The sequence below is a fragment of the Hydra vulgaris genome, chromosome 11 (genome assembly GCF_038396675.1).
Source record: "Hydra vulgaris chromosome 11, alternate assembly HydraT2T_AEP".
NCBI classification, from domain to species: Eukaryota; Metazoa; Cnidaria; class Hydrozoa; order Anthoathecata; family Hydridae; genus Hydra; species Hydra vulgaris.
Genome location: NC_088930.1, coordinates 34,052,771 through 34,075,973, shown reverse-complemented (window position 1 = coordinate 34,075,973; position 23,203 = coordinate 34,052,771). Strand labels below are relative to the sequence as shown.

General features: G+C 28.7%; 1 protein-coding gene across 1 annotated transcript in view; it reads left to right on the top strand.

The window, feature by feature from the left end:
• LOC101234472 (ATP-dependent RNA helicase DHX8) overlaps positions 1–23,203 on the top strand; it is a 99,110-nt gene extending 75,907 nt beyond the window's left edge. The window contains exons 19-28 of the mRNA XM_065810857.1: positions 29–644; positions 848–1,005; positions 1,080–1,220; positions 4,548–4,606; positions 15,121–15,274; positions 15,356–15,565; positions 16,265–16,461; positions 16,537–16,704; positions 16,858–17,037; positions 23,092–23,203. Coding sequence (XP_065666929.1) covers positions 29–644; positions 848–1,005; positions 1,080–1,220; positions 4,548–4,606; positions 15,121–15,274; positions 15,356–15,565; positions 16,265–16,461; positions 16,537–16,704; positions 16,858–17,037; positions 23,092–23,143 — 1,935 coding nt within the window. The 3' untranslated portion in view covers positions 23,144–23,203. The remainder of the gene's footprint in view (positions 1–28; positions 645–847; positions 1,006–1,079; positions 1,221–4,547; positions 4,607–15,120; positions 15,275–15,355; positions 15,566–16,264; positions 16,462–16,536; positions 16,705–16,857; positions 17,038–23,091) is intronic.

Below are 23,203 nucleotides of genomic sequence, written 5' to 3'. Positions count from 1 at the left end.
TTTTTTGTGGATCTATTTTGTTTTTTAGGCTGTTTCTGACAACCAAATACTTATTGTGATTGGGGAAACTGGATCTGGAAAGACCACCCAGATAACTCAGTATCTTGCTGAAGAAGGTTATACTACCCTAGGTGCTATTGGTTGTACACAACCACGTCGTGTAGCTGCTATGTCTGTGGCAAAAAGAGTATCTGAAGAAGTTGGTTGTAGACTTGGTCAAGAAGTAGGATATACAATTCGATTTGAAGATTGTACTAGTCCTGAAACCAAGATAAAATACATGACAGATGGTATGTTGTTAAGAGAATGTCTGTTAGATGGTGAACTTTCAACATATTCATTAATAATGTTGGATGAGGCACATGAACGAACAATACACACTGATGTCTTGTTTGGACTTTTAAAAAAAGCTATTTCTAAACGCAAAGACTTAAAACTTATAGTAACCTCTGCAACATTGGATGCAGTTAAATTTTCTACATACTTTTTTGAAGCTCCTATTTTTACTATTCCTGGTCGTACTTATCCTGTAGAAGTTTTATATACAAAAGAAGCTGAGACTGATTATCTTGATGCAGCTTTAATCACTGTTATGCAGATTCATTTGACAGAACCACCAGGAGATATTCTTGTTTTTTTAACAGGTTATTTTTTAAATTCGGTTTAGCCATGTTAAGCTGCAAAATAGTAGTTTCTGGTGCTACCATCAACATCAGCTTTATTTTTGGCTTGTTTCTAGTTTCTCTTATTAACTTTAAAACATTGAAACTTGATTGTATAATATTTATGACATTAAAAGTTTTCAATTTTACTTACCTTCAATAAACTATTTTCTGTGTTATTCTAGGTCAAGAGGAGATAGATACATCATGTGAGATTCTATATGAACGTATGAAGTCTTTAGGCCCTGATGTACCAGAACTTGTTATTCTACCTGTGTATTCATCACTTCCTAGTGAGGTGCAAACAAGAATATTTGATCCTGCACCTCCTGGCAGTAGAAAGGTTACTGTTATTTATATTTAGAAAAGACTGTTTTTCTTAATTTTTTATCTACTAATTTTACCTTTTCTCTTTAGGTTGTAATTGCTACAAATATAGCTGAAACTTCTCTTACTATAGATGGTATTCATTATGTGGTAGATCCAGGTTTTGTAAAGCAAAATGTATACAATTCAAAAAGTGGTATTGATCAGTTAGTTGTCACACCAATATCTCAAGTTAGTTTACAAGAATTTTATTTTATAATTTTATAATTTTTTTAAAAAAGCGCAGTTTGAGTTTTCATACTAATAATATAATTATTATTGTACTACATAGGTACATATGATATGTCCATCGCACTTTATATTCCATATTTCATCATACATATCCATGATATTTCATTCATATTCATCACACTTTATATTCTAGGTCAGGTCAAGTTCAGGATCATTATGATCACCCTACTACTGGTATCACATAACCCAGTTCTAATCTGTTACAAAAGTTAGATCAGATTCAAGGTTGAATGCATGTTTTAAGCAATCGAAAAGATTGCTTTTTGGAGTATAAAGTTGAGTCATCAGCAAATAAAGCCAATTAGATGTAAGGTTGTCAGGAAGATCATTGATAGGAAAGATATAATACTGGTTGGACGATATTTAGATGTTGAGGACGATATTGAGAGGTCAGAATGTTCACTAAAGTTTTTAAAAGTTAGAACCACAAATGTTATTTTCCAGAATGTTGTCTGGACCACAAGCCATAGAAGAGTTTAATTTAGAATGACATTGGCAACAAAAGCTGGAGTGATATGAATGTCTAACAATCAATAAGCCTGTTTTACTGGAATGGAAGGAAGAGAATGGTCATAAGATTCAATAGTCATATTAAATAGTAGAAAAGTTCTTTGCAAATAGTTCAGCCCTATCCTTGGAAGAGGTAATAAGATCAGTCTCATGAATGATAATGGAGCTTAGCATCAGACAGCACCTTTTTACATTGATTTCTTACAATAATAAATAGTTGTTTCTTGACAAGAGAATTGTTCTTTTGAAGAAGATAAAAAAAATTATAATTAGGTATAGCAGCTGCACAAGAAGGTGAAAACCATGGAGTAGAATGAAGCTTGACTTGGAACAGATGAGACGGAATAAAAGCTTCCGTTCTTGCTTGGATCCAGGAAGTTATGTAGGAGGCACATTTATAAGTGGAGAGAAAATGGACATCAGCCCAAGGATCGTTGTTAGGGTAGTAATAAGTAGTGAGATGATAGGGCAAGTCCAAAAAAGAAGTATGAGATAAAAGATTTATAGAGATCATCGCATTGTTGAAATATATAATAAATTTGTCAGAAATAGAATTATTTAGATTTAGTTTAATGCTGGATCTTGTCTGTCGTTTACACTTGAACTCAAATATTCATCATCAGTAAATATGTTTTGATTAACTGGCCATACACCAGACACACCTGCTAGAATGTTTAAAGGAGTAAAAGCCAAAGGATAACATTTGCCAATTTTTTCTGCAACCTCATTTATGGTGATTGGCTTTCCTGGATTTGACAGCATCTAATCACAACAAGCTATACTGTAGTATTTCTTTAAAGGTCCAAAAACACCTCTGTCTAATGGCTAAAGCTTATGGCTGGTATTTGGAGGAAAAGTAAGCATTATTATACCATTTTCTTTAGCAAAAGTAATCGCTTCAATACTGGCATGACTTTCATAGTTATCCAATAGTAATAATACTGGCTGATCTACAGAACATTTGATATGGTAAATAAAATGTTTCAAAAACTCTCAAAAAATTTCGACATTTGACCATCCTTATATGTGCTGTTTCCTTAGTTCCTGGAGGTGCTCCTTTCAGCATATGATTTTTGAAGTTTACTCTTGGAAAAATCATCATAGTTAGTAAGCGACCGGAGCTATGGCCAGGGCCAGGATTGATAACACATAGCTGCGACCGGGGATGAGTTTATGATCAGTGCTGCATTAATACTGATAGATCCTATAAAAATGTTATTTTTAATTAAAATTTATGATATGAGTTATAATTAAAAGCAATACTTTTATAGGATCTATCAATATTAATGCAACCCCGGTCATAAACTCGGCCGAGGCTGCATTAAAATTGATAGATCCTATAAAATATTTTTTTAAAATAAAGTTCATATCATTAATTTTAATTAAAAATAACATTTTTATAGGATCTATCAATATTAATGCAGCCCTGATCATAAACCCTGCCCTGGTCATGGCTATGTATTATCAAACCTAGCCCCGACCCTGGCCCCGGTCGCTTACTAATCATAGGGGGTTTGGAATTTCCAAATGCATTCACACAGCTAATAATAGTTATATTAGTTCCTTGTTCACCAGATGTTAAGCTCCCAATCTGTTTTTTGCCCTTAGGGGCTACAACTTTAACAGGTGTGTGCACATTTGTAATACCTGTTTCATCCACATTAAAGATGCATTCAGCCAAAAACATATATTTTGAGAAGTCTTCAAGATATTTTGAAAAAAAAAATGAAACATTTGCTTTGTTGAAACTGGTGGCACTTGCTAAACTTGTGACTTGCGGCTTCCTTAGGGAAAGAAACTTATTATTTCTTTTCATAAAATCAAAATACCATTGCTCACCAGCTTTACTATTTTTATCCTAGGAGGTTGGATATTTTTTAGCATTGGCTTTTGCATACTTAAAAGCAAGCTTTTTAAGCCGTGGCTTTGACAGTCCATAATGCATATTGCTCGCAATGACAAGGTACTCAACTAAGACTTTTTCTTCATCTTTAGAGAATACATTCCAAACAGCACATCGGTTAAAATATTGATATTTTGGTTCAGTGTTTTTAGAACTATTCTTCAGACAAAAGTTGATATGTCTTTGGAGTGTTGTTCTGCTGATACTAAAATGTTGTGCTGTAGTCCTAACCGGAAATCCATCCTTCATTACTGCTTTTGCAACAAGAGTTACACTATCTACATTAGTTTTTAAACAAACAAATTCTTTAGGATCAAACAAATTTTTTATCAGCGAAACAAACATATGGCCCTAGGTACAAGCAAACTATATGGTTCTAGGTACAAGACTTGATAGCCTCATGCAAAATGTCATCTATTAACAAATCCACATTGAGAGTAAACTAATTGAACATGGCATTTAGTACTTAAGTAACAAACAATATTATCTACTTGAACCTATAGAAAAGCATTTCCTCTAGGATTGTAAAACAATATAAGATAAAAGCAGCAAAACTTTACTTTAGACCATCAAAAAGCGTTTTCTAATTATAACTTGCCATGGCAGCGCTCTCTGAGTATCAAAATAGGATTAAAAAATAATTTTTTTTTGATCAATCCCCTGGCTAAGAAGCATAACTTAGAACTTTTTAGATTTCAAATAAAGTGGGGTGGCCCCATGTATATGCACTAAAAAATATCTTGATAACAAAGCTTTATGTATCATGCAAAAGTGTTAATAAACAATGTATTTAGATTTTATAAACTAAAAACATTTGACATATTTTTATTGACATTTATGCAATAATGTTTTAGGCGCAAGCTAAACAAAGAGCTGGTCGTGCTGGAAGAACTGGACCAGGAAAATGTTACAGGTTTAATATTAGTTCAAAAACTATTTTAAGAAAGATAGGTGGTTTTTAAAAAAGGTGGTGGAGTTTTACCATAATTATTATATTTACTATATTTTTTAATTACTTAAAGACTGGGTGATTATTTTTAATGTTATTTACCCAACAACTTTGGGTGACTACTTTGTAGTGGCCACCTGTGACCCAAGGCCGTAAGGCTTACTGGAAGTAAAAAAAAGTTATGGCCTATATCCCTTACTCATGAATAATCATTATAATAACACTATTTTATATCAATATTTCCAAAAAAACTCATTAAAAGAACACTAACAGTTCTTCTCTTTCAAAAATTGATTGTTAAATTTGAAGTTACTTATATTACACGCAAGAAACAAAAATGCACTTTAGAAATAACAGATATTGAAGTTTTCTATTTTGACTTTTTTAAATGAATTCTTAATAATGCAACATTCATATACAACACAGAACTGTTAACACTCTGATATTTTACAGCTGCTAATGAAATCAACTTTCTGAGAACTATTGAAAAGTTTAAAAAAGCATACTATCTTATTTCTATTTTCTAAAATGAATTCTTACCAGATAGAGATGACTAGCTAATCTTATATGAAAAAACTATAAAAAATCTTAAATAACTATAAAAGATAAAAAGTCATTTTAAAAAATCATATTGTAATTTCAACTTCTATATTATAAACAAAAACAATTTCATTCAACATCAAAAAATGTCAAAAATCTTTTAATTTTTTGTGAATCTAGATGAGTTTTTTCCAGGAATTCCCAGAATTTAGGAAATTCACTTAAAATTCCATTAAGTTTCCATTTCGTAAGAAGTTGATGATTAAGTCAGCAAAGATTAATTCAAACGAAGCTATATTGTTGTCATTTTTTACTAATTAAAAACAAATAGATACACTTATATTGCCATACGGCACTCTGGATAACGTGCATATTGACAGTACTTTCACAAATGGAGTAAAGCCTATCATTAAACCTTATATATGTTTTAGAGATCCTAAAATCATTGTGTTTCAATAAACTTTAAAATGTTTAGAATAACTGCTTCTCATAAGAGATTGTCCATAAAGTACATACGCTTGGATGAGAGAGAGGGGGTCTGCTAATGGCATATATGAGATAGTGGGCAGGTGATCTATTATAAAAGTAAGAAGATGCTAAGTTAAAAAAATATCATAAAATGTTAGGTAGGTATGTTAAAAGTGTAGATACTTTTAGGGAGGTGGCAAGTACTCAAAAAAGCGTATAAGCAAAATGCTGGGGGTGGTCGAAATAAAAGCGTATGTACTTTATGGACGACCCTTAAGTTGCCAGTAATATTGATGAAGCATTTCATGCTGAGCTCGTTTTTGATTTAAGATAAAAAAAAGTTTCTCTCAACATAGATGAGTGCTTCTCGGCAAAAAGTAAAAAGGTTCTTTATATACTCGTATGATTTTTTTTTTTTTGCTAAAATGTTAATAAAGATGTATTAAAACACTAAGCATCATTATATTGGTGGGCAGAAAATTTCAAGTGTAGAAAATATTTAAAGGTTAGCAAAATTATCAAGGCTTGCCTAAGTATATTCAGTAGTCTTCACGTTGAGCAATCATTCAGCATGATGAACACCATAGTTAAAAAAAGACAAACCATCTTGATACTTTAACATACTCTGCTATAGTTTCAGTTAAATATCAATTGTTAGCAAACAAGACCACAGTGCTAGGGTGTTTTAAAATATGGGATATATTGCATGACTCAGTTAACAAAAATAACTGTGGTCATTTGCAAACTGCAAGCAAACACTATTAAAAAAATGGAATTCCATTGGAAAAACAGAAAAGTTAAGGAAGCGTTTTTTGATATAAATTCAACACGGAAAAAGAAATAATCACAAAAACTGTGCAAAATAGTTTAAAAAATCTATTATTGATCATGCAAAAAGTTGCAGAAAAAAAAGCTGGCGAATGTTTCGCAACAGAAAAAGATAAGAATAAAAAGTATTGATTTCTGAGCCATTGTCTGACATTTTATATTTATAAAGTAAATAAATTATTATGCTTTGCATATTGTTTACGGTAAACAAAGATAATACATTTGATATTAGGGAATTTTAGAGAAACATGATAATTCAGGATTTTTTAGTTACTTTATTTAATCCAATTACTAATGTTCTAGAATTTACCCACCTACCTTCGTTAATTTATAAAAACACTAATGAAATCGAAAAGTTTAAAAAAAAATACTTTAAAAGCACTTTTTACATTATTGAAATAAATTTAATAATTTAAATAAATTATTGTGTTTTGGTAAGGATATGCACAAAAATAAACCAATAATTTTATTAAACTTTTCATCATATTTAAGAATAACATACACATCTTAACTCACTTGCATACATGTAATGTCAGGATTATGGTTTTGACCTCAGGTAAGTTCAAGACTGTTATGAACATCCTTCGACTGGTAACATGCAGTTCATTAAAAACTGCCATGTATCAGATTTGTAATCAATCATGTATGTGATTGTATGCTGAATTGTATGCCTCACTTCTAAGAAACTCTGACTTAAAATACTCCACAAGTGCTATGTTAAGTAAAAACTAGAGATCGGGTTTAAAATGTTCGACATTTTAAATAGATGTAAAATGCATCCAGCTATTTTCTTGAAAAAAGGTTCTTGAGCAAATACTTTAGGAGTAAACAGAAAATATTTGTTAGCCAGACTCACACCTCTATTTCATCTAAAAGACTAGTGTTGATGTAAACCTGCATTGCATTGTTTCTTGCCTACAATGATGAATGCTTTTTTAAACTTTTCAATAGTTCTCAGAAAGTTGATTTCATTAGCAGCTGTAAAATATCAGAGTGTTAACAGTTCTGTGTTGTGTATGAATGTTGCATTATTAAAGCCACTGAGCTCTCTGTTACAAATTTAAGTTAATTAGAAGAAATTAGACTACTTCATGGTTTATTTCTTAGGGTAAGTAGTACACCATACTTTGGTCCTGGTCTCAGCATATACTTAGGTATCAATTCACCTATTTCTTGTGAAACCGGTTTGAATCCTCTTACTATAATTCTTTTTACCAAGACTGCATTCTTTTTGATTTTATTTTTGATCAAATTGAAAAATTTCTTCTAATCAACATTAATTTGTAACAGAGAGCTCAGTGGCTTTAATAATGCAACATTCATACACAACACAGCACTGTTAATACTCTGATATTTTACAGCTGCTAATGTAATCAACTTTCTGAGAACTATTGAAAAGTTTAAAAAAGCATTCATCATTGAAGTATAATGAACAAATTTATTGCTACTTTAACCTAAATCCTCAGTCAATGTAGCAACAACTCCTTTGCATGTTCTCTCTATAGCAGTTGATTTATTCACTGAAGCCTTGCACCTCCCTATTTTCCCTAATTCTTACAAAGTTTTGCAACCAGGTTGAATCATATAAATGCTGGAAATGGGTGTTTTTATGATTTTCAAAAAATTGCTCCCACACAATCAAATTAAGTATAACATTAATTCATAAACTATTGAGTTTACAACTTTTTAGCCTAAAATGTAGCTTTAAAGTTAAAAAACGCAATTTTTTTTCCAATTATGTAATATCATGTACTAAATAGTCGTTTCTCTAATGTTCATTTATTACTTTAAAAATTGTAGCCTTATTTATGAATTCATCATCAATCATTATCCTGCACTAGGAACCCAGACTTCTCTTGAGAATGTAATGAAAGTTTGCACTGATCTAGTAAGTGAAGAGCCTCATCACCGTCTAAAAATGAGACTTTTTGCAAACTCGGCCCCGTCCCTGGCAAAATTATGATTTAGCAGGGTTTTATAGCCGGCGGTAGAAAAAAATTCATAATACTCAAAATATTATAATTTTATGCTTACAGTTATTATTTATTAAATATTGGTTTTATATATTTATAGCATTTATATATTTTTAAACTCTAATTTATTTCCAACAAGATTGCAAGCAACCACTATTAAGTTATGAGTTACTTTAAAATAGAGAACAAGTTAAAATACTTTGAAATGTATAAATTAAGACTTAAAAGTTGTAAGTTATATAAAAAAGGAAAACATGAAGATGGTAAGAGTTATTAGGTTTTTTTGATGTTCAAGGAAAAAAACTGGATTAATAAAAGTTTTTTTAGCATGAAGGCAGGTCTAATTACATTTGCTAAATGTGCTTTTAGACTTTGTCTAAAAGTAAGAGGGTTGTTAGTCAATATAGGAATGCCAACAAAATTGCAACTTTTTTTTTTGCAGTAATAAATGAGTTTTGTTGTCTGACAAAAATTGTGGATTTTAAGTCCAGAAGTTAAATCCATAAGCCACTGCAAGTCTTTAGTTGTTACAGGAGGGAGATTAGATTTAAAAGCGGCTGCTTGTTCTAAGCAATTAAAAAGTGAAAATTTTTAGTCAAAAAAAGAGTATAAAGTTGAGTTATCAGCAAATAGAGCCACTATAGATTTCATGAAGATCGTTATTGTAGATAAGAAACAATACAGGAGCAAAGATAGAACCTTGTGGTACCCTTAAAGTTACTTGAAATAAAGAAGAGGGTAGGCCTTCAAGAATAACTTTACTACTGCAGTTAGAAAGAAATAATTTAATAACCTCAAAATCTTTATATAAAGAAACTAATAACAGGTTAAAGACTAATTGTAGGATAGTTGGAGAGATCAAAGTGTTTTGAAAAATTGGAATCGCTTATTTAGCATTTTTTTAAAGTTTAGCAAAAATTGAAAAGAGTTCTAGAGAACACTTTTTTAAGACTATGATGGAAATCTATTCTGAGACACAAATTGTAGAAGTGTTTAATTCAGAATTAACTTTAGCATTGAAAGCCAAAGTGATTTTGATGTTTAACAATGGGTTAATCTGTTTAGCTGTCAGAAAGAGTATGACCATTATATTCAAGAGTCAAATTAGAGTAAGATATCTTTGCAAATAACTCTGCTTTACTCTGGGAAGAAATTAAAAGATCAGACCCATGAATTAGATATTAAATGTTAGACTTACTTTAATTAATGAAACTGTTGAAGACTAACCAAAAGTCTCTAGAACCTAATATCTGAGATAAGATACAAGATTTAGTAAATTAAGAATAACAGAGTTTAACATCAGGCATGATTTTTAACATTGGTTTCTTGCAATAATAAAAGGACATTTGTTCTTAAGAGAGATGTTCTTGTAAAAAAGACGAAAAAAATGAATGTTTAATATAGCAACTGCTCAAGATGGTGAAAAATGTGAAGTAGAATGAGGCTTGACTTAAAATTGAAGAGAAGGAATAAAAGCTTCCAAGATGCACTTTATGTATACATATTATAGAAATAAACATGTTTGCTATTTTTTTAGATGCTCGCATATAATATCTTTTCATTGTTATATAAACTTTGTATTTATATGGTGTAGTATTTGCCAAAAGAGAAAATGATTAGATGGATGTGTGGTGTTACTCTAGCAAGGCAAGTAAAGAAGGCATAATCTTAGACAGATTAGAAAAAGCGTTGTATCAAACAACAGTTGTTAGAAAAGATTAAAGTAATTTATGTATCAGCATGTACATAGGTAGCAGCTTCAGTAGAAAATGGAAGTAGTAAGTAAGAAAACTTGAAGAATGCCTTACATATTGTATGATAGAGCTTTAGCTAAAAAACAAAATGCTCTAGATTGTTTATATTAGAGAAGCAGCATAAAAGAGGAAGGTTAAAGCCTGATGTTGATAATGATGATGATGATCAGCATGGCTTTAGCCTTCCTCTTTTATGCTGTTGATGATGATGATCATGATCATGATGATAATAATGATGAAGATTATCTTTGTGATAAAGATGATAATAATGACAATTATGATAATCATGTTGATCATAATGATGTTTATATAAGCATATATATACAAAATATAACATTAATTTTGAATTAAAAAAATATACATTAGGATGTATAAAATGTTTATGCAGCCCCGGTTAAAAACCTGGCCCCGGCTCTAGCTATATTTTATCAAACCCGGCCCCTGTCAAATATCAACCCTGGTCACTTACTACACTGATCAGATTTTTTCTCATGAACTTTCAACTACTTGGAGGACTAGGCATACAATCCACCATTGCGCATGGTTACTTGCAGCAAACACTCAGAAATGCTCCAATGTCTTCAACTGGTTTTTGGTTGCAGCTTCAGACTTGGAAAACTTGTTTAATTATCTTTCAGACAATAGGAACATTTTTGCTGAAACAAAGGTAAAATAGACATTCGTAAGATTTTATGAAAAATGTCTATTTTTCACCGTTTTAAAATTTCGTTTTGCTTGCGCTAACTCATATGTAATCAGAAGATGCTATTTTATAAATATTTGTATTTGTAGAAAAAAGATTGAAATATATATATATATATATATATATATATATATATATATATATATATATACATATATATATATATATATATATATATATATATATATATATATATATATATATATATATATATATATATATATATATATATACAGTATCGGACAAAACATGGTGGACAAACTCAAATTTAGAACAAAAGTTGATCATAAACTAAAAAAAACTAGTAAAACAATTGAACATATTATTTTTTATATAGTTTATTATGTTGTTAGCAAAATTAAAATCTTTTGAATCATACTAAAAATCACTAAAAAAGTTTTATAACACATTTTCCCTAACAAACTACATTTTTCTTTGGACAAAACAAGGTGGACATTCAAAAAATCGACTGAAAATTCAAATAATTTTAAAACTTAACTTATTATTTTTCGAAAAACTTCAAAAAATTAACTTAATATTTGGTTAGACCTCCTCGACTTTTAATTACTGCTTTCATTCTTTGAGGCATAGACTCAATTAATGAGTCAACAATTCTCATATCAATCTCTCGCCAGGCCTTCTCGACTTGTTCAAATAATTCCTCACTGGTCTTCACATTTGTACGCTCAATCTTTTTGCCAATTATTTTTCCTTTTCCGCTTTTCAAATCTTTAATAATATTTTCAGGTAAAACACTTCCTAATTTGTCGTAAGCCATTTTAAGTTGCAATATACGCCATATATCACGAGTTAAATCTATTTTTAGTTAAATTGAAAAAATAATTGGTCAGATGTTCCAAAATCTATTTTATTATTTTAGAGTAATGTTATGATAAAAGTGAAAACAAAAGAATATGGTAAATTGAATAAAGTCGTTTTGATTTGTCCACCTTGTTTTGTCCAAGGAAAAATGTAGTTTGTTGAGAAAAATGTGTTATAAATTTTTTTTTTTGATTCTTAGTATAACTCAAACATTTTAAATTTTGTTGAGAACATAATAAACTATTTAAAAAATAATATGTTTAATTGTTTTACTAGTTTTTTTTAGTTATTGATCAACTTTTGTTCTAAATTTAAGTTTGTCCACCATGTTTTGTCCGATACTGTATATATATATATATATACTTTGTACAATCTGAACATGTATTCTTGACGTAATAAAAAAAATAGATTGATTGAGATAATGTAAAAATAAAAATATGAAATAAATTATAATTAAACTATAAAATAGCTATTATTATTAAAACCTCTTATGATTAAAATAGTATCTTAGGATCTTATGATTTTCATTTGGACTACATCTTATAAAAAATTTTTAATTTTGTTTTAGAAAAGTTTCTAAATAGAATTAAATAAATTAAAATTTTGCAAAAAAGTATTTTAAACCTTCAATAAAAACCAAATCACACTAATGTAAAAAAACCAAATATATGTATTTCTTTAAGAATACTATTAACGCTTCTAGTGTCTGTTGTAAGTGGCGAGCGAAGTTTTTCGAAATTAAAAGTAAATAAAAATTGTTTGAGGTCAATAATTTTACAAGAAAGACTGTTGGGATTATCAATAATTTCGATAGAATTTATTAAAAATGGAAAAAACTTTTATCATTAGTTTTTTTAAATATGATAATATGTATTTATTTATTTTTTACTTTTATTTTATAATTTTTTTTTAATTTAATGATTAGCTACAGAGAACAAAGTTTTATAATTTTATAAAAGACAGGATCCTAAGTAGTAAATGCAGTTTGTTCAACATATGTTGAGCAAACAACATTTATTTTACATTATAAAAACATATGTTGAGCAAACAACATTTAAGTTACCTAGTTCGCCATGAATCTTGTTATTCCCGGCATATCTGGCACCAGGTGGTCAGATTGAATAGAGAGTGTCAAACCATTTGTAGCTCACCTTCCAGAAGTAAAGCTGGCTTTTTTAGACTTGCTCCAGCTAAATCTTACTCCAAAAACTAGAAATGAGATTCATGTGGCACAGAATGTTAATTCCATTTGACATTTGCAACAATGTCATAACGCATCTTTAGAGATAGAAATTTCAAAAATAGAAAACTTACATTCACAATTAGTAGCTATTTGTGACAGTTGGAAAGCAATGTTAAATGAAGCTAAGCTTGTTGTATCTACCCTTGATATAGAAATAAAATTGTTTAGGAAGGATAGCAGAAAACAATTCCACAATAAAAATGTGAGTAAAATGAGAGAGATCTGTCTTGAAATCCCAATTCCAAAGCAAATTTTCTATGTAATATTGGATATTTTTTTAGGACATACAGTTCTTTTTAGTGCCGTAAAACAGATTTCTTCAGAAACCTTCAGCTTACTTTTTTATGGGAAATTATCAAACTAACATATAAATTAATAAAATAATTATGAATAACAGTTAGGTTGACAAGAAAGTAGAATGGAAGTCAATTTTAAAATTTGTGTGCCTATTATTCTTTACAATCTTTTCTGGTATATTTTTTGTATTCTTTTGAAAAAACTAAATTAGTAACTAGTAAAATTAAAAGCGAGTTTTTAAAGACATTTAAAAACATTTTATTTTTTTAACATTCGGTTGTATGCGTGTGTAAAAAAACAAAAAAAAATCAGGAAAAGTCGGGTTTCAAACCACAGACATTCCGTTTACTAAGTCAACGCCTTATCCAAATAAACTAAATGTGTGTATAAGCAGGTACAAATAATATACTTATTTTAAAAATTCTTCTTCTTCCCATATAAAAAATAAAATTAATTAAAATTAACTGAATTAGATGACTTATTGCAAAACTAGTTATTGAATATTGAATTGTCATCAAGCAAGAGTATGTATGCAAAATTTGAAGAAAATTTATCATCAATTGCTTAAAAATAAACAAACTGCAAACTGAAAATAAAAATAAAAACTAATTAAAAAAAATAAAGAATATAACTAAAAAATATTTAAATTCTGCACATTAATAAATTAATAAATAAAATTTAAACCAATTTCATAAAAATTTTCATAAAAATTACACATTAGCAGATTCTATTTTAGCTAATTACATTTGTTATAACAGTTGTAACTAAGCTTATTAAACATTAACTGGAGTAATAATATTTAGATAATTGTAACATTTTTTTCCGATAAACATTGAAAATTATTTCTCTACAACTAACATGTCAATAACAAGTTTATAAATAGTTTTTTTTTACAATGTTTTTATTAACTCCTTGTCTCTTTTAACATCAAATCTTTTTAAAAAAATCATGTGGGCAAAATAAATAGAAATGTGGACCAGACAAAATAAATAAAAACAAAATGTGGACCAGACAAAATAAATAGAAATGCTATTCAATTTTAAACATTTTGAACAACAACAAAAATTGTTAAAATATTAAAAAATAAAAAAGCATATGTAAAGTTTATAAAAATTTTTTAAAAGTAAAATAAACTTTATAAAAACTAACCTGTATTTTTTTAAATATCACCAGATAATAATACTGTCCTTTATAATTTTGTTCATATAAAACATAATCGAACATCTAACATAAAGTTATATAAAACCAACAAAAAATAAAAATACCACTTATTTTTTAAATAAGGTCATCGCTAGCTTCTTTTTATTTAAACAGGGTGTTAAGATTAAGAAAATACAGTTTCAATACTTCATCTACAAAATAGAACATGTTTCATTTACATGTTGAAAGTTATTTCTCTTTTTTATTTATTTTGTCTGGTCCACATTTTGTTTCTATTTATTTTGTCTGGTCCACGTTTCTATTTATTTTTTCCACATGATTTTTTTAAAAAGATTTGATGTTAAAAGAGACAAGGAGTTAATAAAAACATTGTAAAAAAAAACTATTTATAAACTTGTTATTGACATGTTAGTTGTAGAGAAATAATTTTCCTGTCATTCAAAAAAAAATTTAGTCTTTTGGAAATATGAATGGGATTTTAAGATGTTTTGAAAAAGACAATATACTCAATTTTTTACTGTGCCTATTATTTTTGAAAACACTGTACATACATACATACATACATAGTCTGAATGCATAAAACTCTACAAAAAAAAGATTTAAAGTTAATTGTTAAGAAAATATTTTGCACCTTTATTTTTTGTTATATCATTAGTTTATTATCAGTTTTGTTATATGTTTTATTTAAGGTTATATACTGAAAGAGCATACAGAGATGAAATGCTTTCAACTAACGTTCCTGAAATTCAGCGAACAAATCTTGCTAGTGTTATCCTCACTTTAAAAGCTATGGGGATAAATGATCTTATTTCTTTTGATTTTATGGATCCTCCACCAATGGAGGTAATGTTTAATTTATACATATAAGTTTTACATTTGAGTTATTTGAAAATAATGTGTAAATTCAGATTTTTTTACATTCAGACATTGACAACTGCTTTAGAGGCTTTGCATTCTTTAAGTGCACTTGATGACGAAGGTCTTTTAACTCGGCTAGGGAGACGAATGGCAGAATTTCCTTTACCTCCTCAGCTATCTAAGATGCTCATTCAGTCTGTACACTTAGCATGTAGTGATGAAATTCTTTCTATAGTATCTATGTTATCAGTTCAAAATGTGTTCTACCGGCCAAAGGTAAGCTAAGTTACTTATTCTGCATACTTATATAAGCTTTTTTACTATTTCAATTTTTATGATTAAAATATATTTTTTTAATTTGTGTTCCTTTGATTTAATTTGACTTTTTTTATATCTTAATAAAAGTGATTTGTTTTTTCAATTTAATTTCAATTTAATTTGAAAATTTCATTACAAAAAAATTGCTACTAAAATTTAGAAAAATAATTATGGTTGGTGTTTAATGTTTACGGTTGATGTTCTTGAGCTTTTTTAAGAGTTACCTAAATTTCAGAAAACTTAGCATCAATGTAAGAATTATATATTTAAACCAAAAATAGATAATAAAAAGATATCTTTACACCAGTTTAATAAAGAAAGAGTGTATAATTGGCTGTCAGTAAAAAGGTGTACAGCTGGCTGCCAGAAAAAGGGTGTACAGCTCGCTGTCAAAAATAAGATGTACAGCTGGTTGCCAAAAAGAGTGTTCAGTACAGCTAAATGTAATAATTTTGCCGAGATTGTAAAACCCAGCAAAATTAAAACATTTATTGTTAATAACATATTGGAGGTAATGGGGTAGATAACCCAGGCCAGGTTTGTAAAAAGTCCTATTTTTAACTAGGGCTGGGGCCCCCGTCACTATTGATACACACTTCATTCTTTTTAACATAATTTTAGTAAGTCATTTTTTTTATATGGTTTAATTTTTTTTAGGAAAAGCAAGCAATTGCTGATCAAAAGAAAGCAAAATTTCATCAAATTGAAGGTGATCATATGACTTTGCTGGCCGTATATAATGCATGGAAGAATAGCAAATTTTCTAATGCATGGTGCTTTGAAAACTTTGTTCAGGCAAGATCTCTGAAGCGTGCACAGGATGTTAGAAAACAATTACTTGGTATAATGGATAGGTAATTTTATATATTTTTTAAATAGTTTTTTTCTATCAAATATGAAGTTTGTTATAAATGTTTATTTATTTATAGACACAAGCTTGATATAGTATCGTGCGGCAAAAATACTGTAAGGGCTCAAAAAGCTATTGTCAGTGGTTATTTCAGAAATGCTGCTAAAAAAGATCCTCAAGAGGGTTACAAAACCCAAACTGATAACCAGGCAGTTTATATACATCCTTCGAGTGCCTTATTTAACAGGTTTTTTTTTGTTATATAGATTATTTATATTATTAATAGTATATTAATATTAATAAAATAACCACAATTAAAAGTAGCCTCCTCATCTGTAGTGGCTTTCTCGGCTTTTGGGAGGTGAATTAACATAAAAAATATTTTTTCTACTTGAAACAGGCAGCCAGAATGGGTTGTTTATCACGAACTTGTTTTGACAACTAAAGAATACATGAGAGAAGTAACATCAGTTGATCCTAAATGGCTCGTTGAATTTGCTCCTGCATTTTACAAATTTGCTGATAAAAACAAGTTAAGTAAAAGAAAACGCGAACAAAGGATTGAACCATTGTTCAACAGGTGTGTTACAATTTAATATTTCATAATGTAGACTTATTTCCACTATATATTTCCGCTTATTTCACATCTTTTCAATGTTTCCAAATCAAATCGTGGTTTGTTTGTTTTTTGGTTTTGTTTTTAATATAGAATCAGAAAAATTTTTACTACTGTCAACTAGATGTTTAAAGTTTATATTTGTTTCAGAATAACCCGTTTACTTATGTCAAAGAAAATTTAGAGTTTAAACATTTTATGCCTCAATGTTTGTGTTTATATAGGTTTTTAGATATTTCTATATTTAAACAACATATATTTAAAAACCTGGTCTTTACCTGTGTTTCTTGTAGATTAAATACTTGTATTTACCTAATTGTTGAAATTATTACACAAAATTACTAAAGCAATGTTAAATATCATAATTGTATTTTGATTTTAAATTCTGAAAAGTTTTTTATTGCATTTAAATATTGAATGAAATATTTAAACAAACTAAGGAATCTAGTGTGATAAAAACATCAAATACTTTACATTTCAACTCTAAGTTATCTAGTTCCATTAGTATATCTTTGTAACTTGTTTCAAAAATATGTCCATTACTTTGTTCCAGTTTTTCTTTCCAGTAATACTGCTTTCTATTTACTTTTTTTACCATCAGGTCAGGATTCATGATCAGTCTCATAACTTATAATCTAGTACAACCTTCCTTATGTCCTGCTGCCTGTAAGAATTAGCTGTTCTAGTCTAAGAATACAAGTTAACTCTAACATAAAACATCCCCTTCTTAGTCTTAGGACTCTTGTAAAGGCTTCTTTTTTTTTTTTTTTATTAGGCAGATGTTAACAGAAGCCTTAAAAAACTGTAAATTATAAGACCCATGAAAAGATAAGGACAGGAGAAAATTTTGATGTAACAATATTTGAGGAAAAAACTATATAAAAGATTTTAAGCTTGAAGGAACAGTTTCATTAAATGGAATTAGTGAAAAAGTTCTTTGCAAGTTGTTCTGCCTCATCATTGAAAGTGGTAACAAGATCAGACCATGTATAAAAGGTGGAATGTTAAAATTGCTTTTTTTAAAAGCAATTCTAGCAATAAATTGGTTTGGAAATTTCTAACAATAAATTGGTTTGATTCAATTAAAAAATTAAATAACTAAATGAATTATTAAAAATTCTAAAAAAATTTGATTTAAGGAAAAACATAAGTTGCTTTTAACTAGTAAAAACACAAGGTATTGTATAAAATATATTATATAAAATAAAAATTATGGTTAAAGTATCAGTATTCAAAGGATATACACGTGTTTCGAAGTTATTTATTTCAAACTTGATTAAAATGTAACTTAGTTTTTTGAGTTTTACTTTAGGAATTTTTATATTTTCTTTTAAATTAAATATAAGCGTGGAATTAAGTCTGGACAGTATTGCTTTTCAAGATGTTTGTATCTAATATTGTAGGAAGCAAAAACAGTTTGATATATGTAAGAATAATTGAATGCTAGATGAAATCTTCTCTTGGACTCTCTTGGACAGCTCTCAGTTTAATTGTTCTGAGGCCGCCTGTTGTTGAGGTTTCTAGAACTCTGTGATTTCAGAAAGACTGATTCCATTAGCGCCTTATCATTCAATCACCTCTTTTTTTTTTGTTCTTTATTGTCCTCTTTCTTTCTAAGATTTCTCTCTTTTCAATGCTGTTTCTGATTGAATTGATCCAGCCCTTTCTCACTATCCCTAAACTTGCTATGTCTACAGTGATATCCATTTTTTGTCGGTTATATAGTTGGAGGTGTTATATAGTTGCTGTATAAACTCACCTGTAATTTACTATATATGTATGCATGTTTTCTGTCTGAACCTCTGGCATGGTGTTCTCTCATCCATAAGTTGCTATGTATATTTTTTTCTTATATTTGAACTTCTGGTGTAGTGTTAGCTAAGTAGCTATGCAATTCTTCCTGTATCTCCTAATGAGGGTCCAACTTTAAAACTCAGTTTAATGTTTCTTAGGCAGGCTGGTAGTAAAGTTTTCTGAACTCTGTAGCTTTTAGAGAGATTTTATCAATATTGCTGTTAATTGTGACTTTAATGCTCATTACACTGAATAGTTTGGCTCTAGCACCACTGACCCTCCTGATACTTAAGCTCATAACTATTGCATTTCTCTATCTCATATGATTTGTGTCTTGTCACTGACCCTAGCATGTGTTCAATTTTTTCCTTGTTCTTCTTTAGGTGGTTCTGACCATGCAATGATCTCTATAAATCCTCTATCTCTTCTTCAAACTCACTCATCACACTATTTACTACTACCCTGAAGCTGACTGGAATTCTTTTCATAATTTTTTTTGTGATGGTCCTTAAGCTGATATCTTTCATCTCTCTGCTAATAACTGTGCTTTTTACTTAGCTTTGTGGATTCTAGCAGGTATGGAAGCTTTTATTTCTTATTGATTTTAAGTCTAGCCTCATTCTACTCCATGGTTTTCATCTCCTTGTGCAACTCCTGTATCTTATTATAATAATTTTAAAACTTTGAAAATTTTCTTACTTCTACCATTTTCTACTAAAGCTGCTACCTATCTATATGCTGGTACCTCTATACATGCTGGTACCTAAATTACTTTAATCTTTTCCATCAAATGTTGTTTGATATGAGGTTTTTTTTAATCTGTCTAAGAGTATGCCTCCTTTTCTTATCTTGCTAGAGTCACACCACACATCCATCTGATCATCTTCTCTTTCGGCAAATACTTCACAATAAAAGTGCTAAAGTTTATATAACAATGAAAAGATATTGTATGCCAGCATCTAAATAAATAACAAACATATATGTTTATATATGTTTGCTAAATATATAAATATATAGCAAACATATATGTTTACATATATTATAAGCGCATCTTAGAAGCTTTTATTACTTCTCTTCAGTTTTAAGTCAAGCCTCATTCATTCAACATCAAGTCAAGTCTCATTCTACTCCACATTTTTCACCATCTTGATTAAAAATTACCAGCTTTATTAAAAATTAATCATTTTTTTCATCTTTTTTACAAGAATATCTCTCTTAAGAACTTATGTCCTTTTATTATTGCAAGAAGCTTATGTAAAAAAGTTCTGTCTGATGTTAGGCTCTGTTATTCTCAGTTTACTAAATTTTGTATCTTATCTCAGATGTTAGGTTCTAGAGACTTTTAGTTAGTCTTCAACAGTGTCATTAACTAAAGTAAGTTTAACATTTAATCTCTAATTCATGGGTCTGATCATATTTTTTTAGCCAACAAAACTCATTTATTTACTGCAAAAAATATTGCAATATCATTGGCACTCCTATATAGACAAATAACAACCCTCTTACTCTCAGACAATGTCTAAAAGCACATTGTAAATTTAATTAGATCTGCTTTATCAGCCAAGCTTGAGCCACTCTCCCATTGTTGTAAGGTTGCTTTTTTCTACAAATACAATCATGATCTATGCTCAAACGAGATATCATCTTTACAACGATAAACCAAAACTCATTCTTGCTTGGCTTTTTTTTCAACAAGTTGCATCCTTTTTACTGTATCTGTTCCTTCATGCTATAAAAACTATTGTTCCAGTTTTTTTTCCATGAACTTCAAAAAAACCTTATAACTCTTACCCATCTTCATGTTTTCTTTATTATGCAACTTACAACTTTTTAAGTCTTTAGTTATATATTTTCTAGTATTTTAACGTATTCTCTATTTTAAAGTAAATCATAACTTAATAGTGGTTGCTTGCAATTTTGTTGGAAGTAATTTAGAGTTTAAAAATATACAAATGTATGCCAGTATTTAATAAATAGTAAATGTAAGCATAAAATTATAATAAATTAAGTATTATAAATTTTTTTCTTGCCCCAGCTATTAACCCCTGCTAAATCTTGTAATTTTTCGAGGACCTGGGCTGGGTTCGCAAAAAGTCTTATTTTTAGGTCGGACCGGGGCCTCAGTCACTTACTAATCTGACAGTCATTAAAACATCTATAATCATTTCTTTCATCTTTTCCTCATTTAATGCACTCAAAAAAATATATTTACTGTTTTTTTTTATCAATATGTGCTGTTGAATGTATATATCTTGGTTATCTATTTGCTCACTATTGCTTGTCACAGGATCAATATTTATACTTCCATGTTCCATATAAGGAACATAGTGTTTTCTATATAAATGAATTTTAAGGGCATGGGCATTGTCATATGTTCTGCAACAACCACCTTGTCTGCAAGGAATTTTACAATTTTGTGCTGAAGAAATACCATAGCGATAATGAAAATGTTTCAAAAGATGATTTACAGTCTATATTGATTCTAAAATTGACTCACAAAATACACAAAAATAAACTATTGTTAAAGAAAAAAATACTAACGGAAAACGCTAGAACATAAATATCCAATCTAAAACTATATAGTTTGCATCAAAATAAATTTCAAAAATAAAATAAAATATAATATAAATATTTATTATTATTCCTAATTTTATAAAGTAACATTAATTTATAATTTACACAATTTTTAAGGTATCCAAATTTTTGATTTAAAGTAATGACTTTTCAAAACTCCATCTCTTAGCTTATACGCATGCATTTTATGGAAATTTTTAACACAAATCTTTGTTCAGCAAAAAAGTAGTATTTGCATTTAATGCATGCGCTTTAAAACAATATTTTTAAAATTTAACATTAACTTGTGTCTAATGAAAGCAACACAAGATTAAGTGTTGGTTTTTGACACAAGGTTTTTTTCAGTGTGCTACCTTTTTTTTCCAGACAACATTCCTGTCATCATCTTATAAAAGTGTTCCCAAGACCTTTCTTTAATTCTTTTTAGACTATTCAATAAGTGCTTGACTGAATCTTGCTTTCCTACCTGTTAGAAAACTGCATCTGTGGTTCTGGAGAACACTCTGACACCTCTAACTATTTTCTAATCAGTCTTTATTATTTGAAAGGTCTTTGAGTTTTTAATCATCAAATTTCTAAGATCTCGTTTTAAGTCTAATTTTCGGAATTTTCTCACGTCCTTATCTTTTCATGAGTCTTCTGTTAACCGCTTCAGTGAACTTTTTTTTTTCTTTTTGTTTACTTTCTGTTAACAACTGACTTAAATAATTAAGTGAATTGTGAGTGTTTGAGTGATTCAGTAAAAAAAAAATAGTTTAGTAAAAACATCAAATGTTTTACATTCGGATATTAATTCAAAACTTAACAACGAAACAAAAACTAAACTTATAATGAAAGAAATATTCTTAAAAATATAAAAATAAATTAAAAAGCTAGATATTTCGAACTATTTATGAACAACTTGATTAGAGAACTTGTTAAATTTTATAGGGTTTTAAGTCCATTTTATACACACTATAAAATTTTTCACGTTTTAAAACATCTTTTTTTTTTTCGCTAGAAATGTTTATAACAAAATTAGCGAGGGAAAAATAATGAATCCAAACGTTATAAAGAAAAAATTATAATACTTACATCTAATGCAGTATTTATAAATGAAATAGATCCTCCTGTTATAAATTGATAAATATTTTATATAGTAATATATAACTAAATATATTATTATTATATATTTATATAGATAAATATACTATTTATAATAAAATAATTATTCTACGTCCATATCTCAACAATTTATAATCTGCAAGTTATATATGGATGTAAAATAAATATATAATTCCTTTAGAATTTAGAACAGGACTGTGATAGATTCCTTTAAGACTTTGGTCTTAGAGAAATCTAACTCAAACTTATTGGTTGCTCCTTTATATGGTGTTCTATAAAAATACAAAAATACCATTTATCATAGGACAATTCTGTAAAACTTGAAAAAAGAATTTTGTACAGTTCCTAAACCTAAAAGAATTCTTATAAGATTTATTCGATAAGGTTATAAGTACAAAATCCTGTTCCAATATCTTAAAGTAATGTCATATATAGCTTTTATTAAAATTTTTTATAGGATTTCTTTGACTAGAGTAGAATACAAACACCAAAAAATTTGTCGACCTTTATGATCTATATTGTATGAAATATTTTTTTTATTTTTAGATACGAGGAACCCAACTCTTGGAGAATATCAAGAGCTTACAGAATGCGATAATAGAAATTTCCGAAAGTTGTCAAATTATCAATTAAAACCATATTACAATACATTTTTTTG